At 33.4% G+C, this 25,707-nt stretch overlaps 1 protein-coding gene across 1 annotated transcript in view; it reads left to right on the top strand.

Annotated features, from left to right (window-relative positions):
• Invadolysin (leishmanolysin-like peptidase, invadolysin) overlaps window positions 1–25,707 on the top strand; it is a 76,067-nt gene that overhangs the window by 39,954 nt on the left and 10,406 nt on the right. Inside the window, exons 2-6 of the mRNA XM_065363506.1 lie at window positions 17,340–17,440; window positions 19,455–19,485; window positions 20,005–20,087; window positions 24,834–24,951; window positions 25,057–25,235. Coding sequence (XP_065219578.1) covers window positions 17,340–17,440; window positions 19,455–19,485; window positions 20,005–20,087; window positions 24,834–24,951; window positions 25,057–25,235 — 512 coding nt within the window. The remainder of the gene's footprint in view (window positions 1–17,339; window positions 17,441–19,454; window positions 19,486–20,004; window positions 20,088–24,833; window positions 24,952–25,056; window positions 25,236–25,707) is intronic.

The raw sequence follows: 25,707 nt of genomic DNA, 5'->3' as shown, positions 1-25,707 counted from the left end.
AAGTCGTCAGATTTTGACCAAATTTAGCAGAAACCTTCACTAAGAGTTGAAAGTTACTTAGAAAATTTTTCATTTTCGGAGGCGCCCCTGGAGAGAAGAAATGGGCATTCAAAGTTAGGGTATTTTCGGAAAAAATTGAGGCTCTGTCACTCCTGTTGTTACTATACTCAACCTGTTTTGGGAAAATTGGTCCAGTTCCAAATTATAGCATTTAAGATTTTGCAAATTGCTGTATTTTTGCATAAATTCGTTTTTTGAACATTTTTATCATGTACCTGAAAGTAAGCATCGCTTTTTTGTCAATATTGTCTAAAATTCTGGATTATTCACTCAGAAGTTGAAAGAAATAGGTAAAATGGGTAAAAAAATAGCACAAAACATTATTTAAAACAAGCGAGGTCCACTGGACCTGGCAAGAGGGTTCCCCACATATCTTCAAGCTACTCGTTCGTTTTCGTTGGTCGATATTTTACTCGCAGTTTTTTCAATTTTCAACACCAGCAAAATTAGCCCATTCACTGAATGCGATTTCTTCATTATCGGCGATTCAGGTGAAATAAACGATACACATAAGATCAAACTTCTGGTCCAAGTTACTCAGGGTAGAAAAAAAACATCTATCAAACCATCATATTACCTAAACACAGATTGCTAGAAGAACTACAAATTGAAATCAATCATTACCTGTAAGGTTAACATTATTTGTACAAACCTGATTTGAAAAAAATAAAAGATGAAATGTATGGAACAAATCTTCAAGCTACTCGTTCGTTTTCGTTGGTCTATATTTTACTCGTAGTTTTTTCAATTTTCAACACCGGCAAAATTAGCCCATTCACTGAATGTGCTTTCTTAGTTATCGGGGATTCTAACTGTCACTACGTCTCTGTTGATTTACACTTGTCATTGGTTAACTTGATTAGTTGATTCATGAACTTTAAATAAAGTATAATTTTAAAATCTGTTTTTGTTCAAATTAAATTATGAATTTCATTGAAAATTCAAGATGGACATTCATGAAGTGATAAACAGAAATTTTCGTTGTCTTTGATTTTGATTGGAGGAACATCAAAAACTGTTGGCTGATAAAAACAAAGTAGAAAGAGTTTAGCAATGTTTACTATTTAGAGTTGAAGAAAGTGACTTGGCAGATACAAAGGAGTCTTATGTATAGCGTATTACGCAACACATAAGATACCTTTCTAAATAACGTGGAGGGCTGAATTATTGAAAGCGATTTTAATAGGGTTCCCCTTGGTGGGGGAACCCTAAAAATAAAAATGTTGAAATTGACATAAAAACACTGCAAGCATAAAAATCATTTTCAAGAAACAAAAATCTGATACAGCTGAAACAAAATTTGGCAGAAATTGAACAAACTATCATTGAACCCATAGGTGTCAAAATTGAATAAATTTTGTAAAAATGAAACAAAATTTTTCAAAATGAAAGAAATTTTACAAAAAACATTTTAAAAAGTGTTGAGTAAGCATGACAAGGCTGCATTCTATCCTTGCTCCTGTTTAATCTATATAGAGAATTTATAATTCGTGAGATGCTGCAGCTAATCATATCAGAAAGTGCCAATGATGATGGCTCAGGTGAGAGGCAGGGAGGGGTATTGATTGTAGGCGTACAAATGTCGAATTTTTGCTATGCTGATGACACAAACCTCATAGCCTCAAGCGTTGAAAATATGACCAGTTTTCTAAAATGTCTGGAAGAGGTTAGTGTAAAATACAGCTTGTAGATAAATAAAGCAAAGACAAAGATCATTCGGACCGGTCTCTCACGTAGATGGCGCTAGTGTGCCCATTGTTGTAGAGTTCAGACAGGGCTTTTTTCTTAACCCTTTCTTATCAGTAGTATTTTACCAAAACGTTGGATTTACGAGTTAAAAATGAAAATATGATTTGGTCATGATTAATATGCGATAATAATTGTAAAAATAATGTACATTGAATTAATTTTTCAGTTTCAACCCTTGAAATTAATGCTTTTGTAAACGCTGATAAGAAAGCCCCGTCTAAAAAATGTAAACATTCTGGCCAGCTCACTAGCGCCCCTATGTGAGTGCCCGGTCTGAATGATTGTGAATCGGCCTGAGAACAACTCACCTGAAATCCAAGAAATTGAAGGAATTGAAGTGGTGAATTGATATGTGTACTTGGGATCCATTGTTGATCAAAGAGGAGGCAGTGAAACCGAGATAAGACTCAGAGAGCAAATCACACAAAGTGCCACGTGCGTCTTGCCTTAAGGGTATTCTACAGAGAACGTTCTAATTCGATAAGTGGTTGAAATATGAAGCCGATTTGTTCGTTATTTTCATCGTTCATTCATAAGACTGCGTGTAATCAAGTGAACGAATTTAGTAGTGCTTATGTCCAGCAACCCACTCCCATCCAAACTTCAGACGGGGATTTCTCCGTGAATTTTCAAAATTCTTCCAATTTTTTTTTCACCAATACTGATATTTCATCTATGAAATCGAGGGTATGTAGCCATATTTTCTAATTTTGCTTTTCCAACAGAGATGTGAGCATCTAAAGTACCTCCATTCAATTCCCTATTATAGCCATTAAATGTCCTAAATCAGAAATATCTCGACATACCCTCGCTTTTGAATGTTTTTTGAGCAAAATAAATCAAACCCCAGAAAAATCCGTTCAATAGTTTTGGCACAATCCCCACCCAAAGTTGACTATTTTTCATCAAAAAATCTTATAAAACGCGCTCTGTAGAGAATAGCCTTAAGAAGATATGGGCCAATGCAAAAGTGAGCAAGACTTTGAAGATAAAGCTTGTAAACACCCTGGTTTTCTCAGTTTTTCTCTATGTGTCAGAAATCTGGATGGTACACAAAAGAGACAGGAGAAAAATTGACCCGCTTGAGATGTGGTGCTGGAGGAGAATGCTTCGGATTCCATGGACGCCGAAGAGGACTAATGTGTCCATCCTGGGGGAAATTGGTGTCTGTAAAAATTAAACAAAATTTTACAAAATTTGGCAAAATGTAAGAAATTTTATAAAAACATTTTTAAAAATGTTAAAATTATTAAAAATTGCGGAAAACTGATAAAATTTTGCTCAAATTTAGTGAAATTATGTAAAAATTGCACAAAACATTGTTAAAACAAACATGCTACAAATGACATCAGAACGCGTAAAATTCATTGAAAGTTTGAAACCATTCAAAATTGAACACATTTTCATACAATGTTTGCAATTTTGGCCAAATGTTATTAGTTTTTGTTCAATTTTAATCATTTTAATGTCTTTTTTAAAAAAGTGTTTTAATGCCTTTTTTGCATGTTTTTACGACGTTTTATGCAAATTTTGCTAAATTTCAACAAATTTTCCGAAAATGTCATCAATTTTTTGTTCAGAATTTTGTCAAATTTTGATGAGACTTCGTCAGTTTTCAACAGTTTTTTTTTGTTTTTTGTATTTTCTAATGGAATTTTTTTGTTTTAACAACATTCTATGTGATTTTAAACGAAATTCCTCCAATAAAATCCAAACAAAGCTTGGAGAAATGTTTAGAAAATTGAAAACAGTCTATGAATTTTAAAAAAATGATAAATACTGATCAATTTAAAAATTAAAAGTCACAAAAAATTACTTCATTGTGTTTTTATTTGAAAAAATCGTATTAACCGATAAATTCATGATATTCTAAAAAAATATTATTTTGAAGGCAATGACACTCAAAATGGATATTGAAAAATCCCCTCTCCCCCCCCAAAAAAAACTCCCCACAATTGCATTATTTTCACGTAGGTACCATCATTCTTTCTAATTTTTCCAATACTTTTGCTCCAATTGAACCGTATTAATCCCTGATCACATTCATCCTTATTATATTAGGTCAAAAGTATACGTCACTCGTATCTCGACATCCGACACCATCAAATTTCCCCTTTTATCTCGCTAATTAGCGAATTTACTCTAGATCACGTCTCATTCATCATACCTATCTATCGTTAGGTTAGACTATATAGGAATCGGTACAATGAGAAAATAATTCATACGCTACGATAAGTTATAAGGAGAAGGAAAGAAAAAAAATCATCTACAATGAAGTGAAGAATTCACGTTAATCAAAATTACACGGTATTATTACTATTTCACGGTTGACTCGGTATCAAACGTGTATAAGTTGATTTCGCAGCGGGCATATAAAAATCACCTCATCGTATACAGTAGTAGGTAGTCTATAGGTAGCTAGCCAGGTAATAGGTGCGGAATAGAAGAGGAAGAGACAAGAGTGGAAGACCAAACTAGCACAATGATGAATTGTCCGCTGTTGGAGTTTTTCTCTCACTTGCTCTTCCATTCAAAGCTTCTTATAATCATTTTCTCACTTAATTAGTACGATTTTTATTACTCCATTAAACGATGACGATGACGACCAATTGGGCTAAGTTGTCGCCGTTTTCATCATCATCATCATCATCATCTTGATAATAACTTCAACTTTACTTATACTCGAAGTGAGATGATGCTGTATACTGGTTTTATGCTCGTACCATCACAAGTGGCTGTAGCTGGTGCACTTCCTCGATGTGATGATGAAGATTTGCACACCAAACTTACACTCCGCAGTTACGTCACTGTTGGTATACATTTTCAATATCAAACACTGCATTAACCTAAATAACCATATAAACAATCCGCTCTCAGATCACACAGCATCGGCGGCGAGCCGATCCGATATTTCGTTATGTAAATTGAAAACATAAACAGTGACAGATGTAGCGCTTATAAATTAACCACCAAATGCAATGCCGCCGATTCCGATGCCGATGCCGGCGTGTATTATGCGAAGGTTACTGACAGTGAAAGGCGAGCAAACAGTGCCGAGTAAAGCTATGGCTTCCAAGCAAAAATATCCGAAGGAAACGAATTCAATTTTTGCTCCTTGTAATAATTAAGTAATGAGATTTAATACCGGGGTACTGTATTGATTGAATGAAACTAAACCAAACAGCATGGAGGAAAAAACCGCAATAAAATTAGGAAGTATAGGGTAATTTTCAATCGCAGTACGGTTGCATTATATTAATGACGTCACCGGTGTATTATGTACCTTACCTACCTACCTACCTACCTACCTACCTACCTACCTAACACGTGAAGCGAGGTAAAGTCCAACCTTAATGATGTAATTGATAGGGGCGAATTTGATATTATGCGGTCTGGTCGAGACTCGAGCAGGTTACTACCTTTAAAAAGTCGATATGAAATTGCACCTGTATTGCACATACCTATCGTGTGTAGTGAAGAAGGCCGGCTTCCCAGCTTGAGTAGTCTTCTTCGTCTCACCAGTTCACATGAATTACAGGTGCATAGAACCAACAGTATATAAATTGGTTAGGGAAGCTCTTGCGAAACTTTTAGCCACCAATTTGAAATAAGGCTATTTTTTTTTCTGGTCAAAAAATGGGAAAAAATCCCATATTTCTGAAAATTTCACATTTCTGAGTCAGAATTCTTCTGAATAACACCTTTTTGCAAGAAACCCTCTTCCTTGATTCTCCAAATATTATTGAGTGTTGACTGTTGACCTTTTGCATTGAGCCCCCAAAATTGAAAAAAATAAATGAAAATCAAAAATTGATGTATGAAGACATTTTTTTTAAATTTTCCATTCAAGGGAGTTATTTGTAAGGATTCTGGTTGAAAATTAAAAAGTTTCAACGAATTGAGTGGGGTGGGGAGGGGGACTCCTCACAACGAGAAAAATAGGTGGAGAGATCAGAAGAGGTTTTCTCTTCAAAAGAGGTTCAAGTACATATTTGGAAAAATTCTGTCGCAGAATTTGAAAAATTTTCAGATAAATCAATTTTTTTTCATTTTTAAGATTTTTTTTCAACTTTGGGAGGTTTTTGGCACTATTTTTTTTTTTTTTTTAGATTTTACTAGGAAAATGGCACAACACAATTTTTGATCCAAACTAATAGGAATTGAAAAAGGACTCCAAAAACCACCACTAGCAAAACTTTCAGTGCTAAAATTCATTTTTCGATTTTTGGCAACTTTTTATACCAATTGACATAAAAGGTTGAAATATGAGTTGTACTCTATTTTTGACCCCCCCCCCCCCTTGGAACAGAACACGTCTGGAATTTGACAGTAAGGGCCTAAAACGATTCGTATAGGGTCCTTACTAATTTTTCGTTCAGAATCATAATGGGCAATGTGATCTTTATTTTCCCTTCGTTCTAAGGAAAATCAGGATAGTAAACACCTGTTAGAAGATTATCAAAGGATCCAATTACCTCATTTCTTCTCCATTTTCCTTCCATTAATAATTTGGAAACCAATTTCTAATGCCAATATCGGGGCTCGTAATGAATTTTTTCCAAAAAAAAAAAATTACTTTGAGTAACGTGACCAAATGGCAATTTTTGCTTTTGTTTAAAAATGCTCAATTTTTGCTTTATTTTCAACAAATTATAATGATTAAGTTTTTACAAATCCTGTAAAATTTTTAGTAATTTTTGTCAAATTTTTAAAAAATGCTAAAATTTGACAAATTAAGCTCACTGAATTTCGGGAAAAAAATGTACGAGTCCTAGAATTTCAAAAAACTATTGATTAAATTTGAGTAATGTTGACATTAAAAAAAAATTAATACAATTTTTGTTCTTTTAACAGAACGCCTTTTTTTAAAATTTTGATACCATCGATTGAGCTCAGCACGTTCAAATCTTGATTTTTCCCACTAAAAAGCCAAAAAAATTTCCTCACCAAATTTGAATAAGGGCTACCCTATTGAGCACCCAGTCATGCTTGAAATAAAAGGGCACAACTGTAGATCTATTAACGATATTTGGAGCTCACGATGTTCAAAAAAGTTTGACCCCCCCCCCCCCCGCCCACCTGATCACATGTGTAATTAATTTTTCAAGAATCTAGAAAATTGGAGACATTGGCCTGGAAAACCTAGGAAAGTCAGGGAAAATCATTTCCAGAAATGAGTGGACATCCCTGTAAATGTTGACGAGTTTTGCTAAATTGTGACAAATTGTACACTGACAAGTTTTTACGAATTTAGCAAAATTTTTGGCAAATTTCATCAAAGTTTAGACAGAAATGTAATTTTACAAATTTGGCTCAACTTTTGAGAATTTTTTACAATTTTTCTAAATTTTAACATTGACAAATTTTGACAAAACTTCCTAAACATCGACAAAATTTTGCTAAATGTTGACAAGTTTTGCTGGAATTATGATGAATTTTTTTATATTTTGACAAGTTTGCTTTTTTTGTATCTACGAGTAGATACTTGTACTATCAGTTGAACAGATTTTTCGCGTTACTCGAGGTTTTTCAATCTATATTTTATTCCAATTTTTAAACATTCTGTTTATACTGATTTAAACAAACAAACATTCGCATCCATTCTCAAATCTATTAGTTATTACCTACTCCTAGTCTGGCTACATTGACTTTTTCTCACTTTCTTTCAGTAATTAAAATGAAAGCACTGCATCGACCTTTTCAACCTTACGCCTTCTATGCATGAAGTTTTATTGCATCTTAAACAGAATAGGCAGTGCGCGCATAGGGTACTTAATTTACACACCAGTATAGTTTCACAGAAGCGTCATCCACATAAAAAAAACCATCTACCTCTTTTCTTCCAACTCATAAAATTCTCCATAATGATGGAGACTATACTACCTAGTATTTATCTATATACATTCAACGTAAATGAAGGTATAGTACGTATATGATACCTATAGGTACCTACATAATTGAAATATTCATTAAAAAATCACATAAAATTAACCAAGGTTACTTCTACTTCTGGTAAAAACATAAATCTAATGCTGGAAGTGAGATGAAGACTCGACCTTTTGGTTATTTTCTCGAATGGATTATTTTTTCAATACTTCATACTCTTTACTTAGGTACAAGTACATATAAATTATTATTTTTTTTTTAAAGTCCGAGCTTTTTTCCATTTTCATAATTTACGAAGAAATGCTCTTTTTGAGCCCTTTTTTTTAGGTTTCATCACTTGACTTTTCTGATTTTTTTATCCATTTAAGTTGATTGAAAATTATTCTCAAAATTGAATCAAAACTCCAAAAATTGCTTCAAAATTTGATCAAAAAAAGTGCATTATTTTTTAGACTATTTTTCATTAGAAAAAAAATCAAGATTATTTCAAGAATTAAGATTTTTTTTTGAATGCATTTTCGATTTCTCTCAGTTCAGTCCAATTTTCCCTTAATTTAAAAATATTCCATAGTAAAAAAAAACTAGTTCACTTCCAACAATGATCACTTCAATCAACACACAGAATCATTATTTTTACACCGCTCAAAGACATATTCATCAACACAATATGCCAATACCTCCGTACAAGCTTTCAACCTGACCCAACACCTGACGTGCCTGTATTGATATTCTAATAACGTATTATTTATGCAATACGGTAAATAATATTTCATACGACTGGTAGGTCGAAGTAGGTGTATGTATCAATCATAATGAGTTAACGATCACCATCGCGTCGGTATGCCAAGATTGTCGCGTGCAATACTAGCGTACAGTTACGCATTTAGAACTCGATTTCGAGTGCGGCGATTTTCTCCAAAAATTTATTTCGACAACTTGCCATAGACTTTGATTCATCAACTGGCTCATACGGCGTAAAAAGTCGGCGAACTTTCATCACGTTGGCGAGAAATTAGAACACATGCGCCAAGTATGCGAAACACGCCTCGACTGTGGAATAATTTACACATGTTTTGCGAATTTTCGTGTTAGAATTTTTTATCATTTCATTATTTTAGTATTATTAGGCTATCGAGACACCACGTACACATTATAAAACCATTTAACAAACATTAACCGCAACCAGTTATAATTTTACATCGTTATACTCGACTTTGAAATACTAATTTTCAATGACCAGACTTGGCAATTGTTTTTTTTAACGTTATTAAATAAAATAGGGCAATTGAAATTTCATGTTCATCTGTGTCGAGCGAACAAAAAATACCTACCTTTTTACTAGACGACACCTACAACTACGTGCGTTAATTACCGCGCTCCAGGTATACCTGGTTCTGTTCTTCGTCTATTGTTTATTCATTAATGGTTTCCTTTTAATGGTTGATTAGTCGAGGAAAAATGATTTGGCTACCACAATCATCGTATATGTAGGTGGGTTTCCAGCGAGCGTGTCCCCTTATAAGTGTTGCCCCCTTTTTTTTTTATTATTATTCTACTCAATTCATCACCGCAAAACGATCTCCATTCTGTGTTCTCAACTCGCACGATGATAAAAACAATTGATTATGTTAAATTTCTGATTTTTTTTTCTTGTGTACGTCATTATTTGATGACAAAACTAATAATCTCAATCATCATTAAGTTCCGCTAGTTGAATTTATATTCGTATTTTCACTCGATTCGACGGAGAGAGAGAGAGAGGGGGGGCAAATCATTGATCGATTATCGAAAGATTTAAGTAGCTAGATTTGAAAAACAAATACGACGAGCACATGAAATCGCTTTCACTGCGAATGGAGAAAAAAAATTGAAGAATAATCCGTTAGATCGACGTCTAGGATGAATCTCTAAGGATGCGTGAAGAATGCAGCACGCGACAATGAGAACGGAATCGCGCCGCGCCGGATATGGTACGCGGTGTAAAATTGGAAGCCTTCTTTCGCAGACGGTCTAATTGCCATTATCATTACACGCTTCTAAATCCATCCACTGCATTCTGCAGAGAAATGTTTTCACAAAAAGATCGCCTATAATTTACAAGTATTAGTATGGTTCACGGTCAATAATCCGGCCAAATTGGTTATAGTAATCTTCCCCTCTTGTTACGTTTATAATCGTCGTTTACTTGACCATTTATATAGTGGACTTACGTGTTGTGAGATGGACGTTGTGGTGGTGAAAAAAGAGTGAGACGGGGTGGTGGATTGCCAATTTTTTTTAAAAAAAAGGTATCATTTTTGCTTAAATTGGCAGAAAATTCAGTTTTTGACCAAATTGCCTAAAAGTCTCATTTTTACCAAAATCTTTGAAAGTTTTCAAAAACCTGACGAAATTGTGAGAATTTTCTCAAAATTTTTGGAATGTTGGCTTCCGGCGTAATACAAACAGAATTTTTTTTTCAAATTTTCAAACGTAAAAAGCATCACAAAAATGAGCATTACTACGATTTTGAAGAGACTCTCGGCACAAGAAGCATTTTTATGTCAAAGCTCAAAGTTGATGAATTTATATGAAATCAATTAAAATTCAATCAAAATAATGTTACCCAATTCTATTTGAAAAAAGTATTTTTCAATCAATAATTTACAAAAAAATAATTCAACAAAAATTACCAGCCATTTTATGGAAATTACGAAAAGGTAATTTCCAAAAATCACCAGCAATTTGCTTACCAGAAATAATGATTAATTTTTCAAAAATCACTAGCAATTTACCTGAAATTACCTGTAATTTACAAGAAGTTATCAGAAATTTGCAATAAATTACCAATATTTTGCAAAAAATTATCGGTAAATTACCAATAATTCACCAGAATTTACCAAAAATTACCAGTAGTTTACCAAAACCTGCAATTAACCAAGAAATAACTAGTTAGTTATTTACGATAAATTTCCAATCATTTACCTCGTTACCAGTAATTTGCAATAGGTTTCCGCCATAAAATCAATAGTTTCCGCATATTAATGAAACTGAGTAAAAAACATTTTATTGAAATTGTTGGAAAATTACGAAAAATGCACGATAATTTGATAGAAAGAAATAAATTTTGCTAAAAATTGTGTCAAAATCGATCAAATGTGATCGAAATTGAGTAAAGTTTCAATATGAAAATTGCTCAAAATCTCAAAATTTCTCATTTATAAATTTTGCAAAAATTGCGTGAAATACATAAAAATTTAATTATAACCGATATGAAAATTATCGATACGCTCGTAAAAATAGATGAAAATGGTATTAACATTTAATCAAATGTAATGTTGCAAAAATTGTTTAAAATAATGATGAAATTTTACATCGAAGAATTCCTGACACCTTGAATTTATTTTTAACGCGGGGATTTTGCCACTAAGCAACATTCTGTCGAAGATTGCTCATTTTTAGAATCAGAATCATCGAGCAATCATTTTTTCATGTTTTGATGATTGATTCCTGGTCTGCTGGTTACTGCAGAACACAGAAATGATGTAGAAATTCTCTGGACACCAAAATCAAGTTCAACAACCTCGAAGTGGTGGAAACAGGAAACTAAGCTTTTCAAAGGGACTAAATTTTGACACCTGTATTACATTTAAAAATTTTTTTGGCATCGAGCCCATTAGTTTAATCAGCACCTCCAAAATTTTAAACTTCGACACTCATATTGCATTTTTCAATGGAGGGGGGGGGTCCGTAGTTCCTGGTTTCTAGATCCCTTCATCCCTTTGAGAAGGAGGGCTCGAGCTCAGTCAGGTTTGATTTTTGGGCTCGAACGATGTAATTCGACACCATGTTACTTTTTTTCTTGACTTTAAATTTTTAAACTCCCCCTCCTATTTTAAGTCCCAGTTTTTAAGCACTCAAAAAAATGTGACATGTGATAATAAAAGATTATAAAAGTGCATTTGATGGCATCATTTTGCGGCCCTCCTAATTTTTTTTTACTTTTTGGAGTTTTCCAGTTTTAAATTTGGTACCCCCCCTCCCCACCATTTTGGTCAAATTTTGAAAAAATCAATATCAGTCATGTGACATATCGTTTGTTATGTTTTCAAAGTCGCTGATTTCGAATTTCAGCTTATTTTTTTGATACGAGCCCTCCAGACTCTACAAATATGTGCTCAAATTGACCAAAAATTGAAAAATCGTGTGACGTATCGTTTGCTATGTTTTCAAAGGCGCTGATTTCAAATTTCGATCTATTTTTTCGATTACGAGCCCTCCAAGCCCTACAATAAGTCTCCAAATTTCGAAAAAATTGAAAAATTCGTGTGACATATTGTTTGTTATGTTATCAAAGGGGCTGATTTTGAATTTCAATTTATTTTTTCGATACGATTAATCTCCATGGATTTTACAATAAGCTTTTGTAAGATTGAAAAATGTGTGGTTCATTCATACTTGCTTAGTAAATGGTATCTACCAAGAGGTGCTGATTTCCAATTTTATTGTTGGATTTGGCCCCTTCTCCTCCTATTCTTCTAACATTTTCGGAGGATTTGATTCTGCATAAAATTTACATTCTAGGTATAGTGGCAATACCTCGAAGACCGGAAGTAGATGGTAATTAATCAACAAAAGTAACATTTTCTACGAAACTGCCCAGCGTGCTTATATTCAAACGCAAAAGCTACCTTTTCACCTATACATAAGTGTATCCGTGGCCTTTACCGTGGGTATAATTAGGTCAAAGGTATTATCAGCTTTATGACTGGATCTCGGTATTGTCCGTGTACACCGTTGAGAACAATTAATAATATAGAAATTATATGGCTGATTCGAAACTCGTTGAACTGTCCAAATGTCCAGCAGGAATCTCGTACCCTGAAATATTACCTATACATCGGCGCCGCGACGCGATGCGGTGTTAGTGTAGGAGTAGGTAAAGTAAAGATCGAATATTTGTGTAATAATCTCTCTAGCTATAGAGCTACGTATTATGTCAAGTGCTGTATGGGTATAAAGAGGTATGGTATATGTTGAGATATACCATACGGCTGCAAAGTGCAAATCGGTCGCTTCGATAAAACTATAATCCGGGCTAATTCGCGCTCGCGGTAGTGAGCCATGGCGACGGATTTACTATAGACGAAAAGTAACTTATCGTAGCGTGAAACATTAGATAATTATATTCAAATATAGGCGAATGGAATGGATATATGGGTATTTTATAGTATACAGTGTAACGTGACGAATTTGCGCCTGCTACCTATACTCGTATCGTATGCAGATGCGAACGATTTGTGTAGGCGGCCGGAGTCGGTCAGGTTCGGGCCCCTGTCCCTGTGGTGTCGTTGGGTACTTTATTATTATAGTATGTACTTTTAATACATAAAACTATGTACATATTTATACCTACATTAAATGAGATAACGCCGCGCCGATGTTAACACCTTATGTGGGAACAAAGCTAACGCGTATAAATTGCATTTGACTCGCCAAATCAAGTGTAACGCGTCAGTCACGTAATTAGTCGGCATTTATTATGCGATAACATAGCGAAAGGTGTCGCAATGTGTATAACATACATAAACCATCGAACCTGTTAATAAAATTATAACGGTTGACAGATTCGATTGTTTATGCGCAATGTGTGTTCCTTACTTTACTTACTTATCCTATCAAATATATCTACACATATGATTGTGCGTGGTACCTATCACATTTGGCTTTCATGTCATAAGGTCTTCGTCAAACGTCCAGTTACACCTTTTTCCGACCAACGAGCACCTTGACCAAAACCGGTGTAAATTATTGTACGTATTAATTTTCGCCGTGTAGCGAATTTTTTAAATCGGTGAAAATAATAGAAAACTATAACTCATAGGTATTCTTTATGGCAGAAAGTAATTTATAAATGTGTTAAATTTTTAAGTGTAGGTACCAATTGCTAGCCGAGATTGGAAGACGTGTTCGTTGGGTTTTTTGCGTATTTATTCGCGATAAATTCGAGAAATAGGTGTAGGACAGGTATTTGCTAGGTGTATACGTTTACTTGAATTATTTGGGAATTTAGTTAACTTAATTTTACGCTCAGTATGACGTCTAATTTAGCTATAGATAGATAGGTAAGTATATCGACAACACAGGCTGAAATTCGATTAAAAAATCTATCGCGACTGAAAATACCTTTCAGGAATGCTGATTATGTAATATTGTGTGGGTGATGAAAAGTTCTGATGAAATTGTATCTGATTGTATTTGAAATTGGAGGTGAGATGAGACGAGATGAGGAAAATAACCTGCTCTGATTTTATTTTATTTTTCAACAGTAAATGCAATCGAATGTGTGTATTTATTGTTTTGAATAGAGCTCATTCATTCAATACTAAGAAATGTATTTGTCTATGTCTCCCTAGCCATTTTGAAAAATTACTCGCCAAATAAGGAAACACTGTTAAAAATATCCGAAAATCGAGTTTAAACAAATTTGTAACGTTAACGCGTCAAATCCATAACTTTTTATAACGTTAATGCGCTAATAGGCATATCAATGATTTTTGGGAAATTCAGTGATCTCTTTATTGTGATTGAAAAAATGTTTACAGCCGTGTCTTATATAGGCCTTGAAACATTGGGAAGTTTTAAAACTTTTTTTTGTAACGTCAATGTGCCCAATGCATTTTTTGAATCGTTAATGTGTAAAATGGATGCAGGAATTTGCTCAAATGCTCATACTCGTATTTTTATCATCTGAGAAATATTTTCTAAAAACTTCGGATTCGAGAACATTTAGTACCAAGTTAATCAGTTTTGTAACGTTAATGTGCCAATTATGTGCAAAAATGGTTTTTCAAAAACATGAAGCTTTTGTAAAGTGTTTGGCAAACACTTTTGAACTTTGATGCCAGAACCCACATAGTACCTATCTACTTGAAAATTCAAAAATTTGATTTTTGTTTTGGAACTTTAAAATGCCAAATTTATAATTTTTTGTAACGTTGATGTTCTAAAGGTCAATGAGGAAAGGGATACCACTAGCGTGGAGAATTCTTGAAGACCCTTTTCCGAGTTGACTGATAATATGAACTTGCACAGTCTGAGAATACTGAAAAATTTTGCTTAGATCCTTTTTTTTGTAATTTAAACCTGCCCTATTAATTTTTTAATTTTTCATTGCAATACTGAACGTGTTTCGATACAATTTTTATTTTGTTAAAAATATTCTAATTCTACATTTTGAAATTTTTTAAAAAATCATTGCATTTTTTTGTAACGTAAACGCGTCAAATTTATAGTTATGTAACGATGTTGTGGGAAAGTTTGCGCTAATAGTGGTTCAAAAATACGTGATTTTTTTCTGATACTTACCTGATTGAAAGATACTCGCAAAAATTGTTTGTTTGGTGTAAAAAAATCTCCAAAATTTTGAGAATTTTTTTTGCAATGTCAAAGCGTCAATTCTTATTTTTGTGAAATCATTGTATAAAATGAATTCGCATTGTTTCTGATGCTCAACAAACTGCAATTTGATTGAAAATTCTTGAAATTTTGAGTTTTTTTTTGCAACGTTGATGCGCCAAATTAGGTGTCATCTCAGTTTGGGCAATTTAGAGATCTTATTTTCGAACTTCGGATGATCAAGAGATGGCTTGAAAAAAACTCATCTGATCTGGAAAATAAATGCTGGACAGTAATGTAACTTTTTTTTGCAATGCAAACAAGCCCAATTTATACTTTTTTTGTTATTACTTATTTTAATGAAATAGAAATTACTTTTTGGATTTTTTTTTCGTTGATTGACCAACATTTTTTGTTACTGCTTAGCCCACCATAATGAAATCCATGTGATTCTTTTTTTTTTGTAATGTTAACAAGCCAAATACGCATGCTTAACTTTTGAACATCTTTTCAATGTTTGACAAACTGCTAAAAAGAATTATGTATTTTGGAATTTTTAGATTTTGCAAGGTTTGTCATAGGGCAGATTGGCCCCACTGCCGAAGGTAGTGCATATTTTACTGACCCCTTATATTGAAAATATTGGGAACGTGTGTAAATTATTTAGAAAAGTAGAAATCTTGCATTCTTCTGTACTTTACGTACATGACGTCAGGTCGTTGTCCGAACCCCGTATATCAAGGAGTTCGCGACAAGGACGATAGAATGACAGATTTATGATGTCTTTAGTTAGCAACGCATGTGGCGGCATTCCACCCCCTGTGACAGGTCAATTAATTAATGATCTCGCGGCTCGCGTCGTGATGACATTTATGATCATAGATAGGGTTTAAAATAATTATTTATGAGCTTTGTACTTGTACATAGCAATTCTCACAAATTACGCATATTCCACCACCCTTTAGGGGATGGATCTCGCTGCCATGTACTCTCTATATTAACGATTTCTTCAGAGAAATCTTCAGTCTTATATTTCTTTAGGCATAGTGCAACATCGTGCTTTTCGCGTGCATCTCTAAAGGTGTATCTTTTTCGCAGCAATGAATTAATTGCATCGTTTCGATAGTTTATCAATATCATACTTGGTTTCGGCAAATTCGCGATTGTTGGTTCCTTGTCGCCTGTTAATTTGATAGATCGTGTAATTGCCTTCCCTAAGGGGAGGCTGTCGATCGAGCTATGGTTGTTTGTACCCTCTTCTAGCGAGGTAATCTAATTCGTTTTAATATATTTAATCGATCTCGTCATGATCGGAAATAGTTCCTATTTTGATAGTTCGTTATGTTCTGCGGCATATTCGGATTATGCAAAGTGCTACGTGCGGTCTCGTTTAGTTAAGTTCCATCGATGCCTTTATTATTGGGTAAGGCCACCGATAGAGATGGAAAAAGCGTATAGTGTTCTGTAAGTAGTAATATGTGTATACTATTTAATTATAAGTTTTTGTGTCGTTGTACGTCCGACTAAAATGTCTAGTGCAACGACCTTAATTAGATGAATACCTCGTAATATAATCAGGAGCCTTATAGGTATATTTTTCACATGTCCTATTCCACCTGCGAGTGGCATGGGCGAAGTTATGATTCTCGTAAAAATCAGATATCTCGTAGCAGTCTTTCTCACTATAGGTAGAGTTAAGTCATTTACGTCTCCAAATATCATTCAGTCAAATGCTATGTGAAAACATAATTGCACACGATGTATGTTTATGACGATTTGTAAATAGTGTAAATATATAGTATAAGTAAAACAGCGTTTTTATTTATGACTATAAACATTGAATGTGTATGGTTGAAATGATAGGTTACAGCCTTCTGAGCTAGCTGGCAATAGGCAATTATTCCCCATGTAAGGAATAATTCCAAACCTCACTGAGTACGAAATCAAACATTTCCTTCTCTCCCTTAAGTAATCCTTCCATTTCCGACTATATCAGGTTGAAAATTCTTGAAAATTTTAGATTTTTTTTGTAACGTTAATCCGTCAATTTATTGTGTTTTTTTTAGTACGTTTATGTAGCGCAATTAAAGTGAATGTTTTTGAAAAACCTGAAAATTTTTCAATATTTTTAAAGGTATTGAAAACTTGGTCAAATATTCAGGAAAATTTGATTTTAAATGTTTTGCTGAATAATTATTTAGAAAACGTTCTCGTATATTGTATTTTGAGTTTTATAACTAATTTTTTGTTTTTTCTTCTGATTACAGGTTATACACGACGTGCATATTGAACCAGCTCATATTATGAAGAAAAGAAGTGTTAATCAGTCGTTGAGGATATTACTGTATTATGACGAAAGCGTCTATAGGTAAGCAGATTGATTTTTTCAATCCCCAGATTTAATTTTTTTTTTATTATTGTTAGTAGAACATACTTGTAGGTACCAGGTACCTAATTAAAATTTTAATTGACTCGATTAAATTTTAAACTTGCGGAGAATTTTTAAAAATAAGAAAAGAAATCAATAAAAATCTGTACCTTGCTTAATATTGACCCTTTTACTCCCCCTCCCCATTTCATGATTTGAGCCAGAAAATAGAAATTCAAGAAAATCAAAATTTTATCAGAAATTGACCTGGAAAGCTCAAATTTGGTTTTACCCAATTTTCAAACCCTCAATTTGATTTGAAAGAGTTTCAAATTGTTTTGAACGGTTCCGGAGCCTTCAGAAAATGCTGAAAAGCTGAAATTTACTTCATACTCCAATTTCAACGTGGTGAGTTGATTGAAAGTGGTTTCAAACCATTCTGGAGAATCCACAAATTTTTTTAGAAATTCCAGATTTTCAAAAAATGCAATAAAAATTGTCCAAATTAAGTTAAGTTTAGCATTTATAGACATAATTTTGGAGACATTTCAGTTTTCAAAAATCTGTTGAAGGCTGTATATAAAAATAGAGCTTGCCAAATTTCGGCTTCTTAGGTCGATTCTGTAAAATTTCAATTTTTTCAAATTTTTTAGCCCACATTTTTTTTTTTTTTTTTGGTTGAAAAGGGGACTGAGAAAAATATCTTGCTAAAGAATCTCCCAAGCTCCTGCTGTATGATTTTCAACTCCCCTGCCACCTGTTCCAACGTGTTTAACTGTTCATCTCTGTTCGTTAATTTCATCAATTATTATTCCGATCACGATAACCGCAGCCTCTTACAGGCCCTCGTGAAATAATCAAACATTGCATAATTTTCTTTTAATCTTCCAAGAGCGACGCTTTGTTAAGGTAATCTATTCGTTCCCCTGTTTCTTGTTATATCGTTGATGAGATTTCCAAAGATTTTATTCAGCTTATTGTTATACGCTGCAGTGATCTGGAAAATTGAAAATATTGTGAAAAAAAAACCAAACAAACAAAACATGTAAACAATTTTCCTTTACCATCAGTGAACATAACCGTGTATAGAAAACAACTAAGTATAGGTACCTATCCTTGACCCGATCTTAATTGAAACAGAATCTAGGCAAAATTTTCCTTAATGGGGTAAAGTTTCTCGCTTTTATCTCTCTGTTCGTTAATTACCGCCGATCAAAACGAAAACATAAACGAAGGTATGTAGAAAACATTTAAAAAGAGACTCGTTTCCATTAAAGCATCTGCGAATTGACGAGAAAAAAGCGATAAATCACAGATTATACGGACTTCCTGAATGAGTATAAATTGCCATCACTGGAGGCCGGTAATCGATTTAAATGAATCTTTTCGTGAAAACTCTTTGTTTTAATATTATATAATTAGAAGGCTGGTCAAGGTTAAACTTATTGTTATACTTAATTGGTTCATTAGCTTTAATGGATTAAAGTTTTAAACGTTCTCGTCACTCGTTTCGATTGTTCCGATGAGATGGTGGGTATATTGAGGAAATACAATACGGGTTGGACTAGGTATTGTTTGCTCAAAGGTCTCTTTCTCTATACAAAGTTTGCCAACTTGAAAAACATAATGATAATCGTGAGCTAACACCAAAAATGTACCCAAGACTACACTTTCACTGCGTTTAAATGAGCCAGCTGATCTGTTCCGAATATGCAATATGCATAGACAGATGCGGTAGATGAGAGTTTAGTCATGCGAATGAATTTAATTTATCAGGAATCACGCCTCAATTATAAGTAGGTAAAGGGAGCCACGACCATAGTCGACACTCGACAGGTGAATTTTTGACCGAAAAAATCGATAGCCCAACACTGTTGGAATTATGTAATGAAAATGTCAGCTAAAATAATAAGTGATGATTTTAGTGTATAATTTTTTATGAATTAAGTACTTAGAGTGTACAATACGATGGGAAAAATTATATAATTTTTTTTCTGCTTTTCTCTTGTTTCAGATTAGACGAAGAGAAATTTCTGTTGATAAATGTAAGTTTTATTAATTGCCGTCGTTAGTTTTATTGATGATTGTTCTATACGTGACGTACCTACGAGAGATTTTCAAACTATACACTGTATAGCGAAAAGCGACGAAAAAAAATTACCGTGGTAGTTTTTGCGAATTGATGCCATTTGTTTGACAAAGATGTTGATTTTTAGTAAACGTGACTGGTGATTCTTGAGCATATATTTAAGGTGGTAATTATGGCATGGTGTGAAAATAGCTACATACATATAGGATGTGACTTAATGTAGGTACTCTTGAGCTGTGTGGGAAGAAGTTTCTGAGTACTTAGGATACGACTTGGGTACCATTTGCAATGTATGAACGATTGATGATAATTTCATTCGCTAATTGTTTGCGAATTAAGTTATCCATCTAAGTATAATAATAACGATTTTTAAAAGTCTGACAACCGACAAATCGTGTCGAATGTCAGTATTTATTTATTGTAGTAGATACGTATTGATGAGATTAATTTGTTTATTTTTTTCCTTTCTTCACAGAACACCATTTTACCTGAAGCTGTTCAGTTCTGGGAAAAAGCTTTAATGGTTAGAAAGACTGAAAATGTTATTAGATTAAATAGGTGAGTATTACATTATGTTGAGTTTAAAATTATGTACTTATACTACTTAAATATAAATATAGTCGTACTCGGTGCACGATTCATGTGGCTGATCAAGATTGCATAGATATACGTAGGTACGAGAAGATTAAAGATACTCGCACATAAATCATACAGTGAAGGGATTTGTAACAAGATTTGAGGTGTTTTATGAATTAAAATTGGTACAGAACAGAAATTCAAATGTTTTGAAAGAAACATGACGTTTTTTCAGTCTGATAAATTTGGCGAAAATAAATAATAAAGTGGTGAAAAATGAATTCGTTGAATCGTAATTAGCACGATGAGATTTTTTTTCTTTCATCAGTGTTGGATTTGTTGTGATTGTGATGGATGATTTCGATGCAGAGGAAAACGTTTTTGGGTTATCTATTGATTATTCAGTGTTTGAAAATATATCTAGGTGTAGGATTAGGATCTGGTGTGATGCTGAAAACGGATTTCAATATCATGTCTCGCTTTCTGTCAAAAGTAGCAAAAAAACTCGGTTTTTAAAATTGCCAAAAAATGTGTTGTTTTTATTCTAGGTACATAGCTCCAAAAATTTCAAAAAATTGTCACTCGTTTGCAAAAAAATGACAAACGTCTCCATTTTTTTCCGAAAAATTACCCAAAAGTATCGCTTTGTTGCCAAATAAAATTATAAAAACGTTGCCTTATTAATTTTGATAAAACTATCCAAAGTGCATGTCGTTATTTGCCATCATTTTCAAAAAAGTCTTATTTTTTCAACAGTCTTGTTTTTTCCCAAAATTTTAGAAAAATCTTCGCAATAGTTAAAGTCTTGTTTCTTTACTTAAAAATGTGGAAAATTTGCAGAAAATCTCGTTTTTTGTGAAAAATTGTCACAAAGTTCTACCTTTTGCTAAAATATGTACTTAAGTAGTCAAAATCTGGCTTTTTTGCCAAAAATTGCCAAATATTCTCGTTTTTATGTCAAAAATTGCGAAAAACTCTTGCTTTTTACCTAATTTGTTAAAAAGTCTTGTTTTTTTACTTAAAAATGTGATAAATTGGCAAACAATCTCGTTTTTTGTCAAAAAATGCCAAAAATTCTGCCTTTTGCTAAAACAGTCAGAATCTTGCTTTTTTGCCAAAAATTGTCAAAAATTCTCGTTTTCATTTCAAAAATTGCGAAAAACTCTTGCTTTTTACCAAAATGTTGAAGTCTTGCTTTTTTACTTAAAAATATGAAAAATTGGCAGAAAATCTTGTTTTTTGTCAAAAATTGTCAAGAAATTCTGCCTTTTGTTAAAACAGTCAAAATCTCGCTTTTTTGCTAAAAAATTGCCAAAAATTCTCGTTTTTATGTCAAAAATCGCGAAAAACTCTTGATTTTTACTTACCAAATTGTGAAAGTCTTGCTTTTTTACTTGAAAATATGAAAAATTGGCAAAAAATCTTGTTTTGTGAAAGATTGGTAAAAAATTCTGCCTTTTGCTAAAATGGTCAAAATCTCGCCTTTTGCCAAAAATTCTCGTTTTTATGTCAAAAATCGCGAAAAACTCTTGCTTTTTACCAAATTGTTGAAGTCTTGCTTTCTTACGTCTTGAAAATATAAAAAATTGGTAGGAAATCACGTTTTTTTTTTTTGTCGAAAATTGTCAAAAAAGTCTGCCTTTAGCTAAAGTACATACATAGTCAAAATTTCGCTTTTTTTCAAAAATTGACAAAAAATTAACTTTTTAATGCCAAAAATTGCGAAAAACTCTTGCTTTATTAATTCTGAAAAGTAGCGAAATAATCTCATCTTTTCTGCCAAAAATTTGGGAAAAGTGTAATTTTTTACCAGTAATTGCCAAAAAGTTCTGCTTTTTCCTTAAATTGTCAAAGTTTCAAACATGTTTCATTATTAGATTTTAATTTGAATGTTTGTCTCGTAATTTTTTATTTTTATTTTTAATAATTGAAATGTTCTGGTTTTTTTTGTGATTTTTTTTATACATAAAATGTGGTTTGTTTTTGGTTGGGTAATTTTTTAAAATTATTTTTGTTTCTAAAGTTACTTTTTGTTTTAGATAAAATTGAGAACTGACGATGTTTTTTTTATGAAAGTCAATGAACTTAGTTGAAGGATATTGATGATCGAGCGTCGGATCAAAAAAATGATGCGTTTTTTGAACTGTATGAGCCTTCAAATCAATAGCGATCGATTTGTCACTATATTTCTGAATTTTTGGTTCTAAAAATTGGTCCATTACAAAAAAAAAAGTAGAATTTGTCTTCACTGTTGTCAAGCTTTTAATTTTTTAAATCGTAAATTTCGACTTTCGTATTCATCTTAAAAAATTAAGTTTTTATCTTAAAAATTTAATTTTGAGCTTTCAAAATGTAAATTGCTGATTTTAAATTTTCATATTCAATGTAAGGTTTGATTTTGATTTTTGTTCCTTTTGAATTTCTTTTAAATTTGGGGAATTTCGTATCTCTCGCGTTCAGGGGATTGTGGTTTCATTTTGTAAATAATCAAAGGTGAATTTTCATTTTTTCTTTCTTGGTGCTTATTACAAAAATATTTAAGTTTTTTCATTCTAATGTTCATTTTTTTTTTTGTGAAAAACATCCATAATTTTTGAAAAATTGCGGAGCTGAATCAATTTTTTAAACTATGAGTAAATATAAATTTTCTTCTGGGGGAGGGGGGAGGATAAGAAGATAAATCCACTTCATTGCCAAAATTTTTCAGTTTCGTTGGTTTGGTAATTTTTTGTAGGTTTTTTTTTCAAAATCAAGGACTATATGGCACACTGAAGAGTGAAGAGTCACATTCAAAAAATTAGTTTGTATTCGAAACCAGAAATAAGCAACTTGGCATGCGTCATTTTGAGTTTTTGACAGTTTTGAGCATGCTAAGGGTGAGGAGGGCAGAAGGGTCGACTCAAAACAATGAGTCCATATTAGAAATGAACACCTTTGAATCTGTACGATTTTTTTTTACATTTTTTTATACTGGATTGCCAAGATTTTCACGCCCAATTTCGAGGAAGTAGTGTAGATTTGGTTTGACAGATTGATTTTTTAACGAATCTCAAAATGTAATGTTACACTTGATGTTTTTTTTTCTGGAATTTGTAATCAAAACTAAGAATTTTTGCATCTCGTAGAGAGGTTGAGATTCCAGTTTGAAAATTAATTCGTTTAAAATAGAATAAAAGCACATCTCTGCTGAAAATTTGAACTTTAACTTTGAGCTTTTCAAGTTTTTTTAATTGATTTTTAAATCTCCTATTTCGTTAGTTTGAAATTTTGAAAACATTTCTGCCCTAAATTAAACCATTTCGGAAGTGTGAGGCCTTCAAATTTCGATTGCTTTACGAGAAACAACTCCCACCTTCCCCCCTCCACCCATTTTCTTCGAGAGTTATGATGGAAACGATGATGTTTTTTTCTTCAATAAACCGTTGAGGAGGCTCGACTTCATTTTTTGTTGGAGGTGATATGGAAGTCCTACATAGCTAGGTTCATATTTCCTTAACAATCTAAAATTTTGAGCATTCTTTAAGGAAACTTTTTTTTTGAAAATTTTTCATGCTCGAGATGTTGGTTTGGAGTCTGGAGGGGAATCTTTTAGAACGAAAGTGAGGGAAGTGAAGATCGAAATCAGTCGTGACAATTGCAGAGTTTCTCATTTGACATGGTCATGGGTAGAATTACGTACATTAGGCACACTTTTGATGACTTCGAACTCCAAATCACGTCAAGATTACGAAACATCTTGAAGCAATTCTAAATATAATAAAGATTCACTCGAGATAGTCCATCACATCAACTCAGTTCCATCTGTAGGTATAATCACTTCTGCCGAAGCTAATTTACCTCATAAAACCCTGATTAACGCGATAGATGCATTAGCAGTAGACCAAGAATTGATATTGTTGAAATCTTATCATCTTGTTATGACATTTGTGGGTCCATCCATGTACCATTCAAACGCCTATTTGGGAGATCTCCGATCTCGTATCATTTCCAGACGAACGCGTTCGTAGATCTTTGTGCTAAATCACTGTAGGATTGTTTAATGATTAAGAGAATAGGTGGTAGATGAGTCCAGATGAGACATCGGTGTACCATGAATACTATTAAGACTCGAGAGACGGATTCGTACAGTACTGTGTAGCCTATTTGTAGTTGTGCTTGCAATTCCCATCTTTTAATGATATGTTTCGGCCAGCTTCCGGCCACATACGGTCGAAAAAAACGTTACGTAAGATAATATATGGTACTGGTAGATCTACATACGAATACGTATAGCACCCAGCAGTAGTTCTTAAGGCGTAAGATAAGATTGTTATATTTTCTAAACAAACAGACTTCCTCACGGAGCGTACGTATTCGTACGCGGCGCCCGTCGCTTGAGGTCATAATATAATCTTCTCTCGACATAGTGTGACCGGGGGACTTGGAGTGAGCCTGGGTGACTATAGGACTGGGGGACTTGGGATGACGAAGCGTGCTCGATTATTATTGTACGAGAGTGTGTACTGTGTACCTATAGTGTATTTATGTAGATGTACCGTAGAGTAGAGTATAAGTTAAGTACACTGACTGAATGTGTACACACGACATTTACATAACAAACACTCGTTATATGCGTTTTCCGCTTTAGTTTCATCGAAACGAGTATCACGTTTTTTTTCTCTCTCTCTCTCTCTCCTTCTGTACACTTACACTTATAGTACGAGTACATACATACGCTGCATGTTACAGGAAATGCGTTAACAATCAAGTCTTCTATAGAAAAGGTGATCCGCATCCGTATTGTAAAAATGCCTGCGAAGATGTGACCATGTGTGGTGAAGTGAGGGTTCCAGAGGAGCATTTAGCGGTATGTATCTGTCACTGGCACGATGTAAAAGATATCCAATAATAAATATGTATATTCGGACGTGAAAAATTTTAATTTCACCTAATGAACTTTTTCATCTTATAGGTGTGCAAAACTTGCAACGCTTCCGGTATGGGATGTAGTGTGGTTGGTTCTGAGATGAGTCCTGGAATTAAGGATGCGGATTTTGTCTTTTATGTCAGCGCATTGAAAACCGAAAGATGTAATAAAGGATTAACTGTCGCGTATGCTGCTCATTGTCAACAGGAATCAGCTCTAGATAGGTAAGTGAATATTGGATTTAAAGCATGGTTTAAACGAGTATAAATTTCCATACTACAGGGTGTCTCGTAACAGGAATTGCAAGATTTTCCTGGTAAAACAGCAACTCAAACTACACAAGTGTGAATTGGGTTGCCACTCTTGAAATGGAAGCATCCCAAAAGGCACTAAAATCTTTAGATCGCTCAAAGAGAGAATCGATAGAAGACCTTAAAATACATCTCTATCCGAAATTCGGTGCTGAAATTCATTTTTAGATTTTTTGGCAAATTTTTGAAAATTTAAAAGGTTTAAAAGTAGGAGAAAATCAAACTTCCACCAAATTGACCTAGAAAGCTGAAATTTGGTTTGTACCCCACTTTCGACCTTTCTAGTCGATTGGTGGTGGTTACGAACAGTTCTGGAGCCTCCTGCAGATTTTCATTTTTCATGCTTTTTTTCTAAAATAGGTAATCACTGAAGAAAAGAGCCTTT

The sequence above is a fragment of the Planococcus citri genome, chromosome 4 (genome assembly GCF_950023065.1).
Source record: "Planococcus citri chromosome 4, ihPlaCitr1.1, whole genome shotgun sequence".
In the NCBI taxonomy this organism is placed as follows: Eukaryota; Metazoa; Arthropoda; class Insecta; order Hemiptera; family Pseudococcidae; genus Planococcus; species Planococcus citri.
The sequence above is the reverse complement of the archived record's forward strand: the minus strand, read 5'-3'. Positions and strand labels throughout refer to the sequence as shown.